This window comes from Felis catus, chromosome E2 (assembly GCF_018350175.1).
Source record: "Felis catus isolate Fca126 chromosome E2, F.catus_Fca126_mat1.0, whole genome shotgun sequence".
Classification (NCBI taxonomy): Eukaryota; Metazoa; Chordata; class Mammalia; order Carnivora; family Felidae; genus Felis; species Felis catus.
In genome coordinates, this window is record NC_058382.1 from 12,573,294 (window position 1) to 12,592,736 (window position 19,443).

General features: G+C 55.2%; 1 protein-coding gene across 2 annotated transcripts; it reads left to right on the plus strand.

Moving 5' to 3' along the window:
- Window positions 1-298: 298 nt before the first annotated feature.
- On the plus strand, window positions 299-14,675 carry CADM4 (cell adhesion molecule 4). Of its 2 annotated transcripts, XM_023245350.2 has the most exons (9): window positions 299-419; window positions 9,804-9,950; window positions 10,277-10,429; window positions 10,680-10,814; window positions 11,198-11,362; window positions 11,491-11,581; window positions 11,956-12,128; window positions 12,967-13,095; window positions 13,639-14,675. In XM_023245350.2, the coding sequence occupies exons 1-9, from the start codon at window positions 356-358 to the stop codon at window positions 13,746-13,748; spliced, it is 1,167 nt and encodes a 388-aa protein (XP_023101118.1). In that variant the 5' UTR covers window positions 299-355; the 3' UTR covers window positions 13,749-14,675. The 2 variants fall into 2 exon arrangements, with proteins under 2 accessions (XP_023101118.1, XP_023101119.1); XM_023245351.2 differs by lacking the exons at window positions 12,967-13,095; window positions 13,639-14,675 and adding an exon at window positions 12,313-12,449.
- Window positions 14,676-19,443: the final 4,768 nt, after the last annotated feature.

The window sequence follows — 19,443 nt, forward strand, 5'->3', positions numbered from 1 at the left end:
CACGCGACACCTGCACCCTCGCACCCCCTTGCACCAACACACTCACACTCACCCCTTCGCACAGCACCCGCAACCTCTGCCCTCACGCAGCACCCTCCCGTTCTCCCGCATCCCCCGCACGCCCCCGCCCGCAACCGCCCGGCTCTTGGGGGGCCCGCACCCCCACCATCCCCCCACCCCCACCGTCTCTCGGCCCCCTGGGTCTCCCACCCCCTACCCCCGGCCCCGCCCCGGCCCCAGCGCCCCGCCCCCGGGCGGGCAGGGGGCGGGGCTCGGGGGCGGGGCGGGCGGCGCGGGCGGTGCAGGTGCCGGGCCGGGAGCGAGCGGCGGCGGCGGCGGCGGCGGCGGCGGCACCATGGGCCGGGCCCGGCGCTTCCAGTGGCCGCTGCTGCTGCTGTGGGCGGCCGCGGCGGGGCCAGGTAGGGTCGGGGGCCGGGGTCGGCCGGCCGGGCCGGGGCGGGGGGCGCGCTGCGGTGACAGCCCGGCTGCCGCGGGGCCGCAGAGGCCGAACAATGCGCGCGGGGCCGGGCCGGGCCCCCTCCCCGGGACAAAGCGCAGCGCGGGCCGGGAGCCGGGAGCTGAGAGCCGCGAGCGGGGGGAGGGGGACGCGGGCCCCGGCCGCTGTGCCGCAGCCCCCCCCCCCCACCCCGCACAGGCCCGGATCCCGGCGGGGACAAAGGGACCGAGACCACCATTACCCCCCCCCCCACCCCTTCCGCAAGCCCGCCTTCTCTGGGCCGGTCCCGCTGTCCTTCTGTTCGGTCTCTGCGTCCCTCTGTCCGCCTGTCTGTGAGTCCCTCAGTCTCTCTCCTTGTCCCCCTACCCTTGTCCTCTGTCCCTCGGTCTGGAAGTCCTGTCCCCCCTGTCTGTCCCCCTTTCTCCTTGCCGCCCTGTCCCCCACCTCTCCATCCTGTCTTTGTCCCCCACCTCTGTCCCTTGGTCTCTGCCCCTTTTTACTGGGTCACTCTGTCCCCCCATCATCCTCTCTATTCTCCTTCTCTGTCCCTCTATATTTCTGCTGTCCCTCTCTGCCCCCATTCTCCCTCTCTGTCCCTGTCTCACTGTCACCCTTGTTTCTCTGTCCCTTTCCCTCTGTCCCCCATCTGTCCCATCCCCTTGTCTCTATCCCCTATCTTTCCTGCCCGTTTCTCTAGCCCCCTCTGTCACCTCTCTTCTTCATTCCCCCCACTATCCATCCCCTCCTCTCTGTCCCAGTGTCCCCCTGTCCCCCATCTCTCTGCTCCCCCCTTTACCCTTACAACCTCCCTGACCCCATCCTTAATTCCTGCACCCCTTCATCCCTCTGTGCCCTGGAGAGGAATTGAGTCAGACAGGGCATCCTGAAGGGCCTTGGAGGGAAGTGTGTGTATGTGTGTGTGTGTGTGTGTGTGTGTGTGTGTTGGGAAGTGTGTGAGGAACCTTGGCATGTGGGCACACACGTGGATTCAGCAAATGCCTCGCAAATGCTGCCCCCCCCATTCACACACCCAGACCATAACTTACAGAGAAGCCCCCCTCCAGGACATCTAGGGAGCCATCCACATAGCCACATCACACACTGTGAAAAGCCGGACACCTCCACGATAGGGTGACCCTGAGGCTGGGGACAAGGTCAGGAAACGTCACCTACACACTCACACTCTCACACTGCGTGTGCCTCAAACCTGCCACAGGTCACCCCCTCCCCAGCGGGTGAGGCCGCTCTTAGGAGGAATGGATGGCTGGGAGGTGGCTGGGCAGAAGTGGAGGGCAGGATGCTACGGAGAGATTTGGGAGAGGTGTGTAGCCAGATGGCACAGGGCTGGGGGCCAGGGTTTATTTACATCCTGCCTCCTGCCATTTGCCCCAGCAGCCGACCTCAAGCCCCCTCCTCTCTCTGGGCCTCAGTTCCCCTTTCTGTAAAGTGTTGAACCCATTGACCTTAAAGGGAACTCCAGCTCGGACCTCCCAAGGGGTTTCTGGCGAACTGGGTGCGGTTACACATCCCGCACCGCAGGGTTTGGGGCACAGCCTCCCTCTCCTCAGGACAAGGCCAGAGGGGCAAAGCCGACCTCTCACGCTGCACCTTGCTTTCTTCTAAAGTCTTCTGCCATTGCTTGGAACTTTTACCATTTCCTTCTTTCTTTGCAGCAGACAAGCCACAACCCCCCCGCCCTCCTCCCCATGAGCGCTTTGGTACCTTAGCTACATGCCCTCCAGTTTTATTATTCTGTCTTCTTTTAGGCTCCTGAACCAGGTTCATAGACTCCTAGAACCAATGAATCCAGCAAACAAAGAACCTGAGGGTGTTTGAAAACACTGGCGTCTTTAGGACTCTAGAATCCCCAAGTCTTTAGAATCTTGCCACCTTTCAAATTCTAGAACCTTGATAGCGTTAGGATTCTAGCCTCTTGACAGCTTTAAAATTCTGAGATCTTGACCTCCGGGAGATCCTGAGTCTTGACACCTCTGACATCTGGAATCTTGACAGCTTAGAATCATGGGATGGATTCTCTCAGAATCAGAACCTAAGAGGACGGCTTGCCCAGTTCAGGAGTCTTTTCTCCAGTGCTCCTGGGAGGCAGCTCTAGAGGCTCGTTTCTTGTTTCATGTTCAAGTCACTGCTTCCTGGCACCTGCATCCTAGTTCTCTAAACTTTCGCTAAATTAAATGGCATGGGGCGTTACAAGTGGGGAGAGAGCTGGGTGTCACGGGGAGCACTCTGGACTGGGAGCTGAGGAACCAGCCTCTCTGGTGTGATTTTATGTCAGTCCCTGCCCTTCTCTGAGCCTCACTTTCCCCCTTCCGTACAGCGTGGGCTAGGGGGCTGGGGTACCTGGTATCAGAGGGCCCTGTCTCCTTTCCTTTTCACCGGATATTTCTGAATGACCTTGGCTGCCAGATTTGAGGCGTTGCTCACGGTCCCTCCATCATCTTCCTCTCAGTCACCCCTTTCCTCTCTCACTTTGGCCAGCCAGCACGAAGGAAGATGGGGGTCCCTTTGTGCCCTTCCAAAACCGAATTCTCTTTCCTGGCTCACACATCTGCCAAGAATACCAGAGAAGGAGGAGGAGATTGATGCCAAAGGAAAGAAGGGCCCAGGGTGGGCAGGCGAGAGGAAGCGAGAGAGAGATGCGTTGCCTGACCAGATGCACGCAGGCAGAACCAGAGATCCACAGGCCGGGAACTGGATAGAGCAGAGAGGGGCAGAGGGAACAGATATCCAGATACAGAGAAAAGACAGAGCGACCGTTTAGAGTTAGGGGGCTTTGTAGAGGGGGAGTTTGTTGTTGCCCAAATGTTTTCCTCCCCAGTGACTCACTTTTCCCCGCTAGAGTTCTGACAGGTCACTCTGAGAGCAGGGGGACCTTGCCCCCAATATGAGTCACCCCAGGGTGCAGGCCTTGGGTGGTTTCTGTCACTGACCCCCACCCACCCATGAGCTGGATGCCTGAGTCTCCAGAGCAGGGGGGTCAGGTTCAGCAATGGATTCCAAGACCTTAGACACAGCAGGGTTGGGGCCCAGGGTGGGTTAATGTCGTGCGAGCCTGGCCTGTCCCCGTCTTGGGGAACACAAAGGCAGCTTTCTCTCTCTGGGTGGGGGAGGTGGGGGGGGGGGATGCTTGGAGACAGTCAGACTCGCCAGCGCCCAATGGCCTGTGGCACCAAGACCCAAGCACCCACTGGTTCCTGCCAGTGCAGACCCCAGGCCCATAGTCCTCCGAGAACCAGGCACTAAGGCTCCTCTGCAGTAACTCAGTGGGGCAAGAGGGCAGCGACAGAGCCTGGGCTCTCCTGGGAGCGGGTGACTAGAGGGTACTGGGGGTGGAGGGTAGGACAGTGAGGGCTCAGTGCAGGCCCGCACCCTTCCTGAAGCAGGAATTCCCCCATGACCCCACGCCCAGGGGAAACCTCCCACCCCCTGGCTGGGCCTGAGGCCCAGAATCTAGGGAGTTCTGAATATCCCAGGAACGTGGGGGCCATAGGGGGCACTTTGTGTGTGAGGCTGCTGACTCACCCCTACGCCCCCACCTGATGCTTGGTCCCCAGATAGGAGGGGGACGGAAGGCTGGGGGAAGGCAGGACTGCGATTCTGAGGGTTGAGGACTGTGGACCTGCAGTCAAGTTTCCAGGAGAGAAGGGGGCTGGGGGCCAGGACTCCTGGGTCTGAGGGAGGAGGGGTCAGGGTTTTAGACTCTGGGATCTGAGGTAGAAGGCTAAGTGTCTCAGAGGGAGGAGGGGGCTGGGGGCTTGGACTCCTGGGTCTGAGGGGAGAAGAGGGCTGGGGATCCATACTCCTAGGTCTTGTGGGAGGAATGGAGGTACAGACTACTGAGTCCTGGGAGAGGAAGGGACCGGGGGTCCCACTCCAGGTTTCCGAGGGAGGAGGGGCTGGGACCCTGACGCCTAGGTCCTGCGAATACAGGCGCCTTCACAAGGCTGAGCTGGGGAAGAATTGATGCTTTGTGCGAGGATGTTCGGACTCCGCCATTGATGGGGGGCCGAGGGGGGGTTCATTCAGGACGAAGGGATGTACCACCTCCCTAGGGGAGGAAGTGGGGGAAGGAGGCATGAAGCCATGAGCCCCCTGGGGAGCGGATACGGAGGGGGTGGCTGTGACCTTCCCGGAACCGTGACCTTGAGACTCCCTTGGGTATTCGCTGACTCAGGACCCAGGAAGTGCTCCCCCCACCCTGTTTAGTCTCCGTGGAAACATCCACCAGCTGTGTACTCTGGACCCCTGGCTCCTGGGTCCTGAAGGAGGAGGGGGCTGGAAGCCCAGACTCCTGGGTTTGAAGGGGGAGAAGGCTGGGGCTCAGGACTTCGGGGGATGAAGGAGGAGGAGGCTGAGAACCCAGACTCCTGGATCCTGATTGGAGGAGGGGGCTAGGAGTCTGGACTCCTGGATCCTGGGAAAAGAGGCAGTTGGGAGCTGGACTTCTGGGTCTAAAGGAGGAGAGGGCTGGATTCTGGGTCTCTACCTATCACCTGCTCAGCCACTCTTTCCCAAGCCCTCCCCAGTCCCTTTTTCCAGGCACCATCCCCATGACGACTCCAGGCTGTCAACACCGTTTAAAGGGCCAGTGCCCAAGTCCCAAAAGCTTAGCCCTCTCGGACTAACAAGTCCCGCCTCACCACCCCCCAACTCCCCAACCCTGAAACAAAAGCTCCTGGGACATTAATATTCCAGGCACAGACACTGTTGGTTACTGACTCCTCAGGAGGGGGAGGGAACAAGACAAAAGCCCCCCACCCTCACCCCATGTGCACCCTCAAGCAGACAGCAGAGGAATAATTTGCACGGTAGGGGCGGGGGGGGGGGGGCAGATGCAGAGGTCCTGATGGCTCCCAGGAGATGTTGAGTTTCTGCCACTGACCTGGCCTGGGACCCCTGAGCCTCATTCTCCCCATCTGTAAAATGGGGGGCTAGCACTGGGTTAGCCCTGAGGTCCAGGATCAATGGCTAGGCTTCAGGATGTTTTTGTTTTGTTTTGCTTTGCTTTGCTTTGCTTTGCTTTGCTTTGTTTTTTAAGCACCAGGATGTGCAGGCAGGCCCGTTTTCATGTGCACAGGCATGTTTCCGGAGTTGTAGTAACAGTAGCTTTGCAGGAAGGGCTCCCTGAGCTTTGGGCACATCCCTAGGAGACAAGGCACTGGCATCATCCCCATTTTACAGACAGGGCATCTGAGGCTCAGAAAAGTCATGCCGCTTGCCCAAGGTCACAAAGATGGCCAGTGGTCCAGCTGGGATCAACCCAGGTGTCTACCGTGAGGATAATGATGTCACAGAGTCGGTGTGAGGTTGAAACGAAATCGTGCCCAGCACACGCTATTCATCCGTCAATCTCCCAGACACTTATCTAGCTTCAGGGACACTTCTAGGGAGGAGGGGTACAGCAGTGAAACCGGTGGATTACATTCCTGCCTGCATGGGGTGTGTATTCTGGTGGCAGGGGACAAACACAGTAAATGAGTAAGCGCATTACCAAGATAATTTCAGTGACATTTCTCTAGAGGAAATAAAACCAGTGGGGACAGAACAGAAAGTGTTCTGGAGGTAAGGGGACGTGTGGGGTGTGAGGGAGGGCTCCCTGAGGAGGTGTGGATGTGAGCAGAGACCTGAACGACAACAGGAGGCAGTGAAGAACATTCCAGGCAGAGGGGAGAGCAAGTGCAAGGGCCATGGGGTGGAAACGAGTTCAGTGAATTTGAGGAAGATCAAGGCCAATGCACCTGGAGGAGAGGGAGTAGCAGGAGGGTGGTTGGAACTGTGGTCAGAGGGGTCCAGGCCACATAGCACCTTCAAGGTCCAGGGAAGGAATATAGATTTTACTTTATTTCCTAAGTGTCATGGGCACCCTTCCAGGGTTTTTTTTGTTTGTCTTTTGTTTTTGTTTGTTGAGAGAGAGAGAGGGTGCAGGTGAGTGAGGGGCAGAGAGAGAGAGAGAGAGAGAAGGAGAGAGAGAGAATCCCAGGAGGGGCAGAGAGAGAGAGAGAGAGAGACGCGGAGCTCACCCTATGCAGGGCTCGTGTTCACCCAATACGAGGCTCGAACTCACGAACCATGAGATCATGACCTGAGCTGAAGTCAGATGCTTAACAACTGAGCCATCCAGGCACCAGCCTTCAGAGGGTTTCAAGCAGAGAGGTGACTTGATCTGATTTACCTTCTGGAAAATTCCATCTGGCTGCTGTGTGGAGAATGGCCTGAGGGGAGGCAGGCATAGAAGCTGGGAGACCCCTGAGTAGCTCTTAAAGGTCAATGTAAGAGACCGTGTCATTGGACTAGGGTGGCGGTAAAAAGATGAACTGATTTGGGATATGTTTTAGAGGTAGATGGATAGATCTTGCTGATGGAATGGATGTTAGAGAGAGGGAAAGGTTTTTGGCTTGAGCAACTGGGTGGATGGTCGTGATATTTACCGAGATTGAAAAAGACATGGGGAGGAAAAAATATGCAGGGCCAGGATTGGACATGTTGATATTCCAGGAAGTGCCAAATCAACCCATAAGAGTGACTTAAGTGCACAAAGCATTATATTCAAACCTAAGAGAAGTCCAGAAGTAGGCATCCAGGGCTTTGGAGGCAGCTCCACATCATCACCAGAGACTCAGGTACCTTCCAGCTCTTAGTTCCACTACCATTCGTGCCCTTGTCCTCTTGGTCAAGTGGCTGCCAGAACTCCAGGCATCACATCCCAGTTCCAGGCAGCATAAAGGCAACCTGGAAGAAAAAGGACTTGTCCCTTTTCTTTAGGAAGTCCTCCTGAAATTACCATATGAATTACCAGGGAAGTCACTTATCCTTATATCGAGTTTGTACAAAACTTTTTATCACATGGCCTCATTTAGCTGCAAGGGAGTCTGGGAATATCTTTTTCTGCTGGACATAGGGCAACCATAAATATAATCAGGGTTCTTTTACTAAGAAGAATTATGGATGCTGGATTATGGATGCTGGGTAGAAAGCTAGCTGTCTCTGCCTCCGTTCTCCAGAATTAATCTTTTCTACCCCTCAGCATCCAAATTGGGTTACCGAGCCCTCTTACAGGGAATATAACACTTCTGACGGTCAATTACAGTGATTTGCATCTACCTCCCTGTAAATCTTGAAGGCCTTCCAGGGCAGGGACCTCATCTGACTCATCTCTGGGCACCCAGCCCCTAAGCACCTACCTACTGCTCAGGAAATACTCGAATGAATGGGACAGAATGCAAGAGACACGAAGCCAGAGTTAGCCCACATTTAAAGGTAAATAACCAGATCTGACCATGGCACTTTCCTGCTTCAAAACCTCCACTGGCCTTCAGGGTAAAAGCTAATCTCCAGGCTTGGCCTTTGTGGCCCTCCACTAGCACATCCCACACCCCCTCCCCAGGGCTGCACAATTTCACCCAGACAACCAGGAGGTGGATGTGGATGTAAAATGTGGCATCAGAGAGCTCTGCATGCAGATCCCGGCCCTTCCACTGCCACTCTAAGACCTTGAGCAAGTCATTTTCTCTCTCTGGACCAACTTTCTCACCCATGAAATGGGAATTTTAAAAAGCTGGGGATTGGGGTGCCTGGGTGGCTCAGTCGGTTAAGCGTCTGACTTCAGCTCAGGTCATGATCTCACGGGTTGAGAGTTCGCGCCCCACATGGGGCTCTGTGCTGACAGCTCGGAGCCTGGAGCCTGCTTTGGATTCTGTGTCTCCCTCTCTCCTGCCCCTCCCCTACTCACGGTTTTTCTCTCTCCGTCTCAAAAATAAAAATAAGCATTAAAAAAATTTTAAGCTGGGGATTGCTAATAGTGCCTAACTATTTGGGTACTCTGATGATTAAATGGAAATTATAGAGGTAACACCCTTAGCACAGAGCCTGGCACAGGCATAGCAAGTGCCTAATAAACAGTAGCTATTGTGGTTATTTTATTTTGAAGATGACCGTGACAATGGTGATGGTGATGGTGATGCTGATTAATCCCAGCTTCGAGCTGTACTCTAGGCTGCTGCCTCTGCTGAAAATACCCCTTTACTAATCCCCTACCTTCCTCCTCTGATGGATTAATCGGGGTAGGTTAACCGCAATAACAACAGCCCCGAAATCCCAACGGCTTAACAAAAAAGTGAATTTCTTATTCACGTTGCAGTCCTGTGCAGGCAGGTCACAGCGGGCAGTCAGGGCCCTGGGCTCCTTCCAGCTTGTGATGCTGTTCTCCCACAGGCTCCTTGGGGTCCTCTCCATTCAGCCAGCAAGAACGACTGTGATTGACATGAGCCAGCCTGGAAGAGGTGTCTCTCTGTTCCACCTACATCCCACTGGCCAGAAACCAGCCACGTGGTCCCAACTAAGTACAAGGGATCTGAGGAAATGTAGTCCAATCGTGTGTCCTACCAGTTAACTTTGGTGGTGTAAGGGACCCTCCAAAATGTAGTGGCTTTAAACAACAATCATGGTTATTTGCTCTGGGAAATAACTCTGGGAGTCAGCGATCTGGACTGAGTTGGTTGGGCAGTTCATCTCTGGGTCTCAGCTGGAGTCACTCATGTGGCTGCAGCCACTTGGGGCTGGATGGGCCAGGATGGCCTCACTCACATGACCGGCAGTTGGTGCTGGCTACTGGCTGGATTTCTCTCTCCATGTGGTCCCTTACCCTCAGGGAAGCTAGTCCAGGCATCTTTACCTGATGGTCTCAGGGCAGCAAGAGGGCACGAATGGAAACGCCAGGCTTGAGAACCCATACGGTATCACTTTTAGGAAATGTGATCAAAACAAGTCAAAGCAAGTGGTTGGTCAAAGCAAGTCACGGGGCCTGCCCGGATCAACAGGATCAGAACGCCTGCTTTATGACAGAGGAGGGGCAAAGTCAACTTACAAAGGGCATATGCAGGGATGGGAAGAATATTGTGGCCATCACTGCAGACAAATTACAACGGGTGCCCAGGTGTGAAAGGTGGGATTTGGTGAACACATAGCAGTTGCCCACACCTGGTGAACTGCTCACTCTAAAATCTGGATCCAATGGAGCTTTCTTCCAGAACCTTCTCTGATCACCCATCTCCCTAGGCAGCCTTAGTCTCCCCTTCCTCTGGGCTCCCCGTGTGCTCTGTGCTGTCCCCATTAGAGCACATACCACTGGATCGTGACTGTAGCTTCTCTGGAGCAGCTTGTCTTTACCTCCCAGAATCCAGCCCTCGGGAAATGTTGGCTGCAAGGAACTGAATGAGAGGGGAAAGAGAGAGATTGGCGATTTGGATGGGGGAGGAACGGGGGAGAGAGAAAAGACTGAATCGCAGCCCTCAGCGAGTCTCCTATCCTGTCTCTCTGTCTGCTGGTCCAGGGGCTGGACAGGAAGTACAGACAGAGAATGTGACCGTGGCTGAGGGAGGGGTGGCCGAGATAACCTGCCGTCTGCACCAGTACGATGGATCCATAGTTGTCATTCAGAACCCAGCCCGGCAGACCCTCTTCTTCAACGGCACCCGTGGTGAGTGCTGGAGTAGGAAATCCTGAGTCTTGAAGGAGAAGGACTGGGGCCTGACCCCTGTGTCCTGAAAGAGGACAGAGGGGAGAGTGTGGACTCGGGTCCTGACAGAGCATGGAGCTCTGGTCCATGGACAACTGGTCCTGTGGGCATGAGGGCCTGGATCATTCTGGGTCCCCAAGGGAGTCACAGGTGGGGGCCCCTGAGATGCACGGGTATGGCTGGATGGGGAAAAGGGGCAGAGCGCAGGACTGTAAGCTTCTGGAGGAAGGGCAGGTCCGCGGAGCCAGAATTCCCTAGGTTCACTCCTTCCTGTTCCTTCTGTCTAGCCCTGAAGGATGAGCGTTTCCAGCTTGAGGAGTTCTCTCCGCGCCGCGTGCGGATCCGGCTCTCAGATGCCCGCCTGGAGGACGAGGGGGGCTATTTCTGCCAGCTCTACACGGAGGATACCCACCACCAGATTGCCACGCTTACTGTATTGGGTAACGCCTCTCCCTCCTCAAACTCATCCCCTCCTCCTTTCTCCTCCGCCTGTCCCTTATCCTGAGACCTGATTTTTAAATCTGGTTGTTTTTAACCTCCTCGACACCTGCCCCCAGGAAACACGGCCGGTCTTCCTGACCTCCAGCCTGTGTTTGACCCCTGCCACCTGGGACCCTTGCGGCACCTAGTTTCTTTGAGTCCACCTCAGTGCCACCGCTGACCGCCCCCCTACCCCCTTTCTCCCTGCAGTGGCCCCAGAGAATCCCGTGGTGGAGGTCCGGGAGCAGGCGGTGGAGGGAGGCGAGGTGGAGCTCAGCTGCCTGGTTCCTCGGTCCCGCCCCGCCGCTGTCCTGCGCTGGTACCGGGACCGCAAGGAGCTGAAAGGTACTACCTGGGGTGGGGTCACCGGGGAAGTGCCGGCGAGGGGTGGGACTGAGAGGAAGCGGGTCTTGGGACCTGCTGGCTTATAAGTGCGCGGGGCTTGGAGAAGAGCGCACAGGTTTCGCTGACCCTGGCCACCCAGTATGCTGCTACGGAAGGAATTGACAGATGAGAGGGCTTGGGAGTGAAAGAGGGAGGGGCTTTGGGAAGAGGCACCTGGGGCTGCGGGCTACGTTCGGGGAGGGGCGTGGCTTGGAGGACTGGAGGCGAGGCCTGTGGATAAGAGGCGGAGCTTGGCACACTGCCTGCTCTGGTTTGGGCTGGCGGGGGGGTGGGTGTGCGGGGCCGGAATCCTGGCCTGACCGAGTCCCGGCCGGGCCTGGCAGGAGTGAGCAGCGGCCAGGAAAATGGCAAAGTCTGGAGCGTGGCGAGCACAGTGCGGTTTCGTGTGGACCGCAAGGACGACGGCGGTATCGTCATCTGCGAGGCGCAGAACCAGGCGCTGCCCTCCGGACACAGCAAGCAGACGCAGTACGTGCTGGACGTGCAGTGTAAGTGCCCGGCGGGCCGGGACGCGGGGGGCCGGAGGGTCCCAACGCCAGCCGCTTGCCCCCGGGAGGGTTTCTAGCCCCGCGAGATGACCCAGACCACCACTCTCCCATCTCACTTCCGCCCACAGACTCCCCCACGGCCCGGATCCATGCCTCCCAAGCTGTAGTGAGGGAGGGAGACACGCTGGTGCTAACGTGTGCTGTAACAGGGAACCCCAGGTGAGCTCTTGGACCCGAGACTCCTGGGTCCTGAGGAGAAGAGACCGGGGACCTGGACACCTGTTTCTCGGGAAAGAGGGGACTGGGCGAACAGAGGGACTGGGGCCCGGACTTCTGCGTCCTGAAGGGGGGAGGCTGTGGGGCCCTGGACTCCTGAATTCTGATAGTGGAACGGGCGGGGGACAGGAGGCTAGGATTCTTGAGACTCCGGTGATGGGTGGAAGCTGTGCCCGGGACTGTTGGTTTTATTGGTTAGGATGGGGAGAGTAAGGAGCCTCTTACTGGCAGATACTACACATCTAGATTACCGAGAAGTCAGAATTGGATGCTGGCACCTGTGTCCCTAACTCTGACTATACTTCCCTCACGCCCAGGCCAAACCAGATCCGCTGGAACCGCGGGAATGAGTCTTTGCCAGAGCGCGCCGAGGCGGTCGGGGAGACGCTTACGCTGCCTGGCTTGGTATCCGCAGATAATGGCACCTACACTTGCGAGGCGTCGAACAAGCACGGCCACGCGAGGGCGCTCTATGTACTCGTGGTCTACGGTGAGGGCACGCAGCCGCAGGCCTGGGGGCGGGGCTCAAGGCGGGGGCGGGGCCTCGGAGGAGGTCTCTGCTCGTCCTGGGAGGCAGGGGGGTCTTGGGAATGGGCGAGCTGGGTTGGATGGTTCAAGGCCTGCAGGGGTGTTTGAGGGGCCTGTTGCAAAGGGTGATTCTTTGGGGTCCACAGCCAACTGAATTCCGGGAGTTCTGCGACCAGACCGACCGCCTGGGTTCAGTGTGGGCTCTGCAGCATCCTATTGCGCGTAACTCTGCGCCTTAGTTCCCTCATTGGTTAAGCGGAAATAAACAATAGCACCTACCTCATAGGGGTGTGAAGATTATATATGAGCTAAATATATAAAGCGGTTGGAATGGTCCCTAGCACAAAATAAGTGCTATGTGTTTAGCTCTTATGACAGTGGAGCACGAATTTTGGAAGTTGCTGGGCCCTAGCTCAGCATTTTTAAATACCTGGAGCGTTTTAGACAAGATGGGAAGGGACTTGGACCTCAGGTTCTGTGGGTCAGAGGAATCGAACGAAAAGAGATGTGCTGTTTCTGTTCTTTGGGGAGTGGTGGGGGGAGGGAGTGGGGTAGTACTGGCAAAATGATTCAGGGGCCGGTTCGGGCCAGTGTACAAACCAACACACGCGTTCTTTGGGGAAGTGGAGCATCAGGAAAGAGTGGAACCAGGACAAGGGGCCAGGCGTGGCAGTAGTTTGAGGGGCGTGACACGTAAAAGCGCGGTTAGTTGTGTGGATTGGTTTACAAGAGCAGCAGCGATGGGGCCAGGCTGGGACTGTGCTCTGATGACCTGGTCCTGCGCCCTGTCCCTCTGGCAGACCCGGGTGCGGTGGTAGAGGCTCAGACGTCGGTGCCCTACGCCATTGTGGGCGGCATCCTGGCGCTACTGGTGTTTCTGATCATATGTGTGCTGGTGGGCATGGTCTGGTGCTCTGTACGGCAGAAGGGTGAGTGGGGGCGGGGACTGAATTCTGCAGGGGGTGTGGTTGGTTGTGGGATTCGGGAAGGGCGGGGCCCTAGAGCCCGGGTTGCAAAGCGGGAGGGCGTACAGCCCAGAGGATAAGAGGGCGGAACCTAGAGCCGGGATTCGAAACCTGGCGGGACCTGAGGCCAAGATTCCGGGCTGACTTTTCGGCCTTGACTCTGAAAGGGGTGAAACACTGAAGGTGAAATTAAGGCCAAGAGTTTGAATAAAACAATTCATCTCCCTAAATTGTTGGATTCGTTGGGAGCAGAGTAAGGGGACACCACCAGGAGAACAGATAAGGGTTGGTCTTTCTTTGAACTTTCGGAGTCTTCCTAATTCTGCTTTTACCTCTTTCTCTGCCCCTGTTTTGCAATCCCCTGCACTTGATTCCCTCCCTGAATGTTCCGTTTCTCCCTCTTCCTTCGCCTGGTATGTCTTGTCTGTCTCCCCTTCCCGTATATTTCTGTCCAACTCCTGGGTCCACATATATGTCACCTCTGTCTGGGGGTCTGTCACCCCTCAGGCTCCTATCTGACCCACGAGGCCAGTGGCCTGGATGAGCAGGGAGAAGCAAGAGAAGCCTTTCTCAATGGCAGCGACGGACACAAGAGGAAAGAAGAATTCTTCATCTGACCCCACCTCCACCCGGGCCTGGGCCTGGGCCTGGGCTGGGGTCCACCCCACTGCCAGCTGCAAAGACATTTACCAGAGTCTGGGATGGTGGGCTTCTCCCCCCACCACTAACACCTCAGACGCTTGGGCAGGGATGGGGGGTGTCGGATCCCAGGTCTCTGCAAGGGCCAGAAGCAAGGGCCCAGAGGCCTGGGCCCCCCAGGGGGCAGGGGCCAAAGGTCCGGACCCCCCAAGTCCAGGGAGGGCGGTAGGGATTGGGTTGGGGGAAGATAACTGGGGGAAGGCCAGGGCCCCTAGGCTGCAGAACCAGGTCTTGTGGGGAGGGGGTCAGATTCTGGGAAGGGTGGGGTGGGCAGGGAAGGGGAACACAGATTTCTTTGGGGGTCCCAGACCCCATGCCAGCCATTGTAGGAGTTCCACAGAGCTCTGGGCACCTCTTTGCAAAGCCATGTTTGCACGGTGGGGGTAAGGGTGGGGGGGGAGGGCATGGAAACAGGGATTCTGTGTCTTTGTGTCATAACTTTGATGGGGGCGGTGAGGGAGACAGCCCCAACCCTTTTCTCCAATCCCCAGGTTCCTGGGCTCCCCTTCCCCACCTCCTCCCCCCATATCTGTCCTATCCATATTTGTCTCTCTGTCCACCCACTCCTGGGGGGGCCTTCCCCATCTCTCCTCCAGGCCCTCCAGGGAGAGGGAAAGGAGTCTGGGGGGTGCGTTGGTCTCTATGGTTTTATATATAATATATTAAAAAAAAATTAAAAATCTGTATGAAAATATCAGATTGCACCCCCCTCCCCTCATTCCTGGCTTTTGCCCCCTTTTTCTTGTTTAAAAAAAAAACACACACATTTTGTACGGGGCGGGGAGGGGAACGGGGAGGGGGTTTGGCAATCCCACTAACCACCATTAAACTGAGGAGAGAACAAGTGTCTGGGGTGGCTGTGTGTCTGTCCCTCTGCCCAGAGCTGCACTATGTTGGGAGGGGAACTGAACGAAGGGAGGGAGGAGGGAGCGAAGTGAGATGGTTGCTGGTGGATAGTACAAGCCAGGAGAAGTTCCTTACCTCTTCAGGGGCACCTCCACCCTTCCAAGAAATCTGGTTTTTTTCCCTGGCCACTCCTTCGGCCAAAAGCCACTGAGTCTTGAGTCAGTAGCCACTGAGCTACCCTGTCCTCGGCCAAAGGCCCAGATCCTTCCCCTGGTTTACCTCTAACCCGGAAATCAATCTCCAAAGGACCTTTCAATTAACTCACATCTCGCCCTGTCAAAACCTGTGCCTGCTCTGCTCAAAATCTTTCCCCAGCTCCCCATCACCTCTAGGTCAAGTCAAGCCCCCTTAGCCTGGCACTCCTGGCCCCTCATTCATTCGACTAAATTTTAAATGAGTGATCCTAATTGTAGATTAAAAAATACACTGACCTCTTTCTTTGTGCCAGGTGCTGCCCAAAGATCTGGAGATGCCATGATGAATAAAATAGGCAAATGTTAGGTGTTCTAGATGGCTTCGTACTAATCTGAAACTTGATCCTGTTTCTAGGCACTGAGGACTGAAGGAAAAAGGGTGACTCCTTTCTTACCCTCACAAAGCTTCCATGAGGAAAACAGGAAGCAAAAAACCTTTAATTTCAGCTTGCCATAAGTACTCTTAAGATAAAATGCAGAGTGAGGGGATGGGGTACTATTAATTTATTATAGAAAACTTCAAATACAGAAGTAGACAGAACAGGACTATGAAGTCCCATGCACCCTTCACCCCAGCTCCCATAACCATCAACTCGTGGCCAATCCTGCTGTATCCACAAGCCTGCTCATTTCTCTAATGCAAATTCGACGTGCCATCTTTGAAAGATCAGGAAGAGCCTGTTTGACACCTGTGCCAAGATATGAATGATGAGTCAAAGATCAGAGGGAAAAGCATTTTCAGGCAAAGGGAACAGCAAGGGCAAAGGCCTGAGGTGGTAGGCACTGGTGTTCGAGGGGAAGTAGAGGTACACAGGGATGGATAAAGGAGTGAGTGAAGTCAGAGACAAGTAAGAACAGACCACATGTATAGCCCCTGGGCCATGATAACGTTTGATTTAAGTATAACGGGAGCTCTTGAGAGTTGAGCTAAAATATAAGTCAATTCTAAAAGCCTGGAATACTGCAGTAGCTTCCTATGCCGTCAAACTGTATAGTCAGAGCTCTTAACTCTACCTTTAGGAGCCTTTCCCCTCTCTTAATTCTGTTTCAGGCATACGTAGCTGCTATCGCTTTCTCAATCAAACCATGCACTACTTTTTGCCTGTAGGCTTCTGCCCTTGCTGTTCCCTGTGCCAGGACTCCTATTCTATAGTTGGCTTCTATTCATCCTTGGCTTAAAGATCACCACCTCTTGGAAGCCTTTCCAGGCTGGGGCAGGCACTTCCTCTGGCTCCCACAGCTTCCTATGCTTCACTCATCCCAAATCTGACCACTCTGGGTTGTGGTTCTGATTTTGTGTGGATCTCCTTCCTTTGATTGGGGTGCCAGGATAGGGGCCAGGTATGTCTCGTTCACTGCGGAAACCACGGTGCCCACCAACACAGGGCTTGACACAGACGACGGCAATAAATATTTCTGATGGTGGTGGGGGAAGGGGTTTGTGAGAGTTAGTAAGTGTCTTGGCCATTGCGCCCCCTCTCCGGATGCAAACTGACGCCAACTAAAACAAGGCCACTCGCTAGTCCGCAATCCGTCAGCGCATGCGCTTTGCTCAGGCGCGCCCCCCGCCACCCCTCTCCCCCTATATGCTAATCACGACGTTCGGGAGTACAGCCTCTCCGGGGAATATGCAAATCACCCCTTCAGCGCCGTAGGGCTCCCATTGTCCCGCGCTAAGGTTATGCAAATAAGCCTCAAATCCAAGATCCAAGCCTAGTTGGCGCCCCCAACCCCTAGCTCATCTCATTTTCTGTAAGGCGCGTTCCTGCTGGCTCACGCACGCGCAAGCCTCGCAGTTTCTAGTTCCGTCTAGCTGCGGACTGTACCAAGTAAACCTGGACAGCAAGGGGCAAAGTCCGGAAGCCCCTGCGCGGGCCTAGTCGATGGCCCGACTCGGAGAGCCCCTCTCCCCACTGTGCAATGGGAATGGTCCACCTCGCCGCGCAAGCGCCCTAGGCCCTTCACGCCGCTTGTACACCCTCCTACCCGACTTGCAGCGCACGCGCAGAGCTCGGGCGTGCAGCCGCCGCCGCCGAGCCAGAGCGGGGGCAGCTAGTGCCGGTGAGTGTCCGGGATAGGGATAGGGGTGCGCGGGGCATGCTGGGAAGCGGGCGCTACGGCACCGCTGCATGATGGGAGTTACGGCTCCCATCACCGGGGCGAGCTGGCAGCGGTCTTGGCCCATCATGGCCGGAGGGCGAGACCCAGGCTCCCTTTTCTCCCCCAACACGGCTCCGTGCAGCCCTGGGGCATCCTGGGGAAACGGGACGCCCCGCCCTAAGGCATTGTGGGAGTCGGTCTGCTAGTCGTTATGGGCCTGGTGCATTCTGGGAAGGATTATTGTAGCTCCTTTTGGGAAACCGGCCCGTTTTGTCACACACCTTCCGCTCAGCATCTTGGACGCTTGGAGTGCTTCGACGCAGAGCACCTTGAAAGGCGGTCATTATAGGCCCAAGGCATCCTGGGAAGAATTGCCGCAGGGCATTGTGGGGACTGGTCCTTATTGTCTGTTGTAAGGTTTTGCTCTGGCCTCCTTGCCCTTCCATTGTGGGAACGGGTGCCTTTTATGTTCTCACAGGGCATCTTGGGAGTTCGTTGCTGTAGGTTCAGAATGTAGTGGGGTCTTGGCACTGTGTTTTCCCTGTGGTAGCGAGGGAGTGTCATTTATAACCCTTTAAAATTGTGGAAGCCAGTATGGCCACCGTAGTCCTTATAGGAATGGGACTGCACCAAAGAATGCTTCCACCTAACATCTGGAGTACGCTGGAAGGGTCCTTGTGTGGTGTGGGCTTGGGGGAGGGTAGGCTGGACTGGTGAGCAGCGTCTCCAGGTAATCTCCTGGGTAGTCCTGATTGTAGTGTGTGGTTGCCAGGTAACATAGAACATCCACTTAAAATTTGAATTTCAGATAAATAATCTTTTAGAAATGTTTATCCCAAATACTGCTTGGAACCTATGTATATTAAATAATTTTCTGTTGTTTATCTGAAATTCACATTTAACCTAGCATTGTCTGCTTTTATTTACTTAATTTGGCAAATTATCCTGGCTTAAAGTAGAACTCCTCAGTTGAATGGGACCCTACAGGCAATAGGGTATTAGAAGAACTCTCCTCTGCCAGTTATGAATCTTCTGTCCTTAAAGCCCAGATTCAGGGGTGTCTTTAGAAAGCTCCTTTACCATTGATACCAGCCCTCCCATGCCTCAGCCTCCTCCAGGCTTCACTTTTAACTTTTTTTTTTTTCCCCTCCCCAGCATTAAACTTGACTTCCAGGCTTTGAAGGGATTGTGTATTTTCCATCACTGTATACCCAGTACCCAGCACGGGCCTTGGCATAAAGAGGCGTAGCTGAGGTTGCCAGTCCTTTCACTGACTTGCTCTTCCTAGCTCTTTACTGCCAAAGATTACAGTGGAAGACAAAAGAACTGCTGTGTGTGTGTGTGTGTGTGTGTGTGTGTGTGTGTGTGTGTGTGTGTGGCGAGGTACTGGTGAAGAGGGATAGGAAGGAAAGGACTCAGAAGGCTTGGAAGAGGTGGAGGTGGTGTTTGGGCTGGGAGGAAGTACAGAGGTTCTTGTATTTGAGGTGGGCTTTGGAGAACGAGTAGGAGTTCTCTAGGTAGACGGTGGGGAAGGAGGACATTCTAGGCAGCAGCAGCAGGATTTGCTGAGACCCACAGATGTGAAAAGTCCTGGTGTGCACAGGGAGAGATGATAAGTCTGGAATGGCTGGGGTGTATAGAAAGGGTTATGAGTGGGAGTATTAACAGCCACTGTTACTGCAGTAACTGCCACATATCGAATGGTTTATATCGAATGAGCCCTACTGAATCTTCAAAAAAAAAAATTTCAGCTGAGGGGCCATTTATGAGAGGCAGAATAACATGGCTTCAAATCCTAGTCCACCCATCAACCAGTTGGTGTGACCTTAAGCTACTTGTTAACCCTCTCTGTGCCTCAGTTTCCTCATCTGTACAAAGGAGACAGTCTGTCTCAACATAGTTATAAGGACTGCATGAGTTAAGCCCTGGAAGCTCCTTTTGTACTGAGAAGGAAACAGGCTAGAGAGATTAGGTCCTTCTTTGCTTGAAACTACACAGCTAGAATGTGGCAGACTTGGGGTTCAGACCTGGACACCATCTTGCCAAGGGATAGAACTAGGGCTGACGCGAACTAGGGCGGCCATACCGCTTGTTTAAGTATTGAAATACCTCTAGCCTGATTAGTATATCACCACTACGTCAAATAATCCCTACCCCCAACTGCCACTTTGGACCCTCTCCCAGCCCCCAGACTTTCCCACAGTCCAGCAACCAAAGCCTTAATTCCTGGATAGGCCCCTGTTCCACTCTCAGTTCTGATTGGTGCCCCCGCTAGTACCCGCTGCTAAGTATTTGGAATGTTACCTTTCCCCATTCCGCTGAACAAGAACCACGGACGGCTTTGTTGCCCAGATGGGGAAATTAAGATCTACAGAGGAGCTGGGGCTATCTTTTCCTTTCCCCCAGCACTGAG

What these genes read in the sequence shown, in the direction of transcription:
- CADM4 (XM_023245350.2), top strand. Translation starts at nt 356, where the DNA reads ATGGGCCGGGCCCGGCGCTTCCAGTGGCCGCTGCTGCTGCTGTGGGCG. An exon ending in CTATGTACTCGTGGTCTACG is followed by an intron (nt 12,129 to 12,966) that starts GTGAGGGCACGC and finishes TCCCTCTGGCAG; the next exon opens with ACCCGGGTGCGGTGGTAGAG. An exon ending in GTGCTCTGTACGGCAGAAGG is followed by an intron (nt 13,096 to 13,638) that starts GTGAGTGGGGGC and finishes GTCACCCCTCAG; the next exon opens with GCTCCTATCTGACCCACGAG.